Source organism: Lathyrus oleraceus, chromosome 3 (assembly GCF_024323335.1).
Source record: "Lathyrus oleraceus cultivar Zhongwan6 chromosome 3, CAAS_Psat_ZW6_1.0, whole genome shotgun sequence".
In the NCBI taxonomy this organism is placed as follows: Eukaryota; Viridiplantae; Streptophyta; class Magnoliopsida; order Fabales; family Fabaceae; genus Lathyrus; species Lathyrus oleraceus.
In genome coordinates, this window is record NC_066581.1 from 1,267,970 (window position 1) to 1,269,878 (window position 1,909).

General features: G+C 41.4%; 1 protein-coding gene across 1 annotated transcript; it reads right to left on the reverse strand.

Moving 5' to 3' along the window:
• Positions 1 to 208: 208 nt before the first annotated feature.
• On the reverse strand, positions 209 to 784 carry LOC127128790 (cyclin-A3-1). The gene has a single exon (XM_051058162.1). The coding sequence runs from the start codon at positions 782 to 784 to the stop codon at positions 209 to 211; it is 576 nt and encodes a 191-aa protein (XP_050914119.1).
• Positions 785 to 1,909: the final 1,125 nt, after the last annotated feature.

The window sequence follows — 1,909 nt, forward strand, 5'->3', positions numbered from 1 at the left end:
TTCTCCTTTTATATTTCTGCAGCTAGGGTTTCAAATTGGTGCCCTTGTGTTCAAAAGCGTATCTCTGTAAAATCCTCTTTGATGTTCTCAGTTTGGATGGGCTTGTTTAATGCTAAAACCGGAAACGGTATTCTGAACCCACTCTTTCTTCTTCATTTTTGTCTCTATTCGAAATTGGGATGTTTTCTGGAATTACTGCCTTTGCTAATTACTCTACTTTTTTACTGCAGTGAAATTGGTGAGCTTCCATCTCTAAAACCTCATGCAGTTCATATGTGTTATCAGTAATTTGGCAGAAATCCACTGCTTTTGGTGGAGTGATTTCTTCATACTCCGATGCAATGAGCATAGCGGAAACACCGAGCAGCTGAAGCTTGGATCTATTGAGAGAATGGATAGATAGGAATCTGTCAATGTAGGAAACAGCTAGATGAAGAGTTTCTGGGAGAAGTTTGTATTCATCCGCAACCTCAACTAACCAATCCACCAATGTTCTCCTCATATTTGTAGTAATGCATCTCTGAACTTTATCCATGTAATCACCCGCTGGTCTTCGTTTTTCCTGCATCTCCATTGTGCGAAGGTAATCTGAGATATCGGATAGGTAAGGCTGGATAATCTGCTGAGTGTCACGTTTTGCATTGCTTTTGTTACAAATAGACTTATCCAAATTGGAATTAGGAAGTAAGGAAATTGTTGAAGTTAATGCTGATTTGCTGAGGTTCTTGAATTGGCTGGAAATGCTGCAAGGGACAACAAGAAGACTAGAATTGTGCCAAGGCATGTTCAATTGGCTGTTAGAAACGATGAAGAACTGAGCAAGCTTCTTGGTGATGTTGGCATAATTAATCGCTGCCTAACGTCTTCAGTAAGCTGCTGACCTGAAAGACTTCCACGCATTCTTGAAGTAGGACGCCAATTCTGATCTGGTTGTGAATTGAATAATTCGTCAGTCCTAGAAACTGCCTGTATCGGTGGTCCTCTTTGCTCTCCTTGTCTGGCAACATGTGATGAAGCCATAACCTTTGCTTGTTGGCTATTTGCTGCACCTCCAGCTGCATTAGCTTGTGAAATCCCTTGTTGAATGTGAGATCGTTGGGCATTTAATGGTTGCATTGGTGGTAGGCTCATGTTTGCTTATTTGGGACTACAAGTCTGAAGGCCATTTGATGTTGTTGCTGACCTATTTTGTAGTTTTCTTTTGCAGCTCAGTGCAGGTCCATTGGTTAACTCCCCTTGGTAGCTTGGTCATGAGCAAATGGAGGTTAATTGGTGAAAGGTTGTAATTTGGAAACACTTGAATGGTTGTGATTTGTTTTAGCCTTGTTAGTACAGTCATTTGCAATGCCATTTGCAGGTTTCGGTTGGTTGATTTGTTTGGCATGTGGAGTTAAGCTAATGATGGTTGGTTCAATTAGCACTGGTTAGCTGAGTTTAACTGTTAGGCTTATTTGCTGCAATATTAAGGCTTAATCATGCTGTTGACAACATGAGCATTTTGGTATATAACCAATGGAGTTGGTCTGCTGTACTGCGGGGCTTTCAAGCTGCTTGTTCGTTTGGCTTGGTGCAACATGGTGAATGCAGTACCTGTTTAATGCAGATGCAATTTTTGCACCAGCTGGATGGATCAAAATCAAGGGCCATCAGTTCATGCTTTTGGGTGATGAGGTAATACAATGCATCCTTGCCATGCGTCTGTTTGAAATTCATGGCAATGTTAACTGATTTTTCATGTTGTTGTTGCTGCTGATGCAGATTGAGCATTGGGGTGGTTTCGCTATGCAACATGGTTGACTTGGCTTGGAACAAGTTGGTGCAACAGGATGAATGCAGTAGGATTTAAAGTGTATCCACCAACATATTGAGGAGCATATGTGCCTGAGGCTTGCATATTCGTGTAATACGG

Bases quoted from the DNA above. Each gene is read 5' to 3' on its own strand.
- LOC127128790 (XM_051058162.1), bottom strand. From the start codon at position 784: ATGCCTTGGCACAATTCTAGTCTTCTTGTTGTCCCTTGCAGCATTTCC.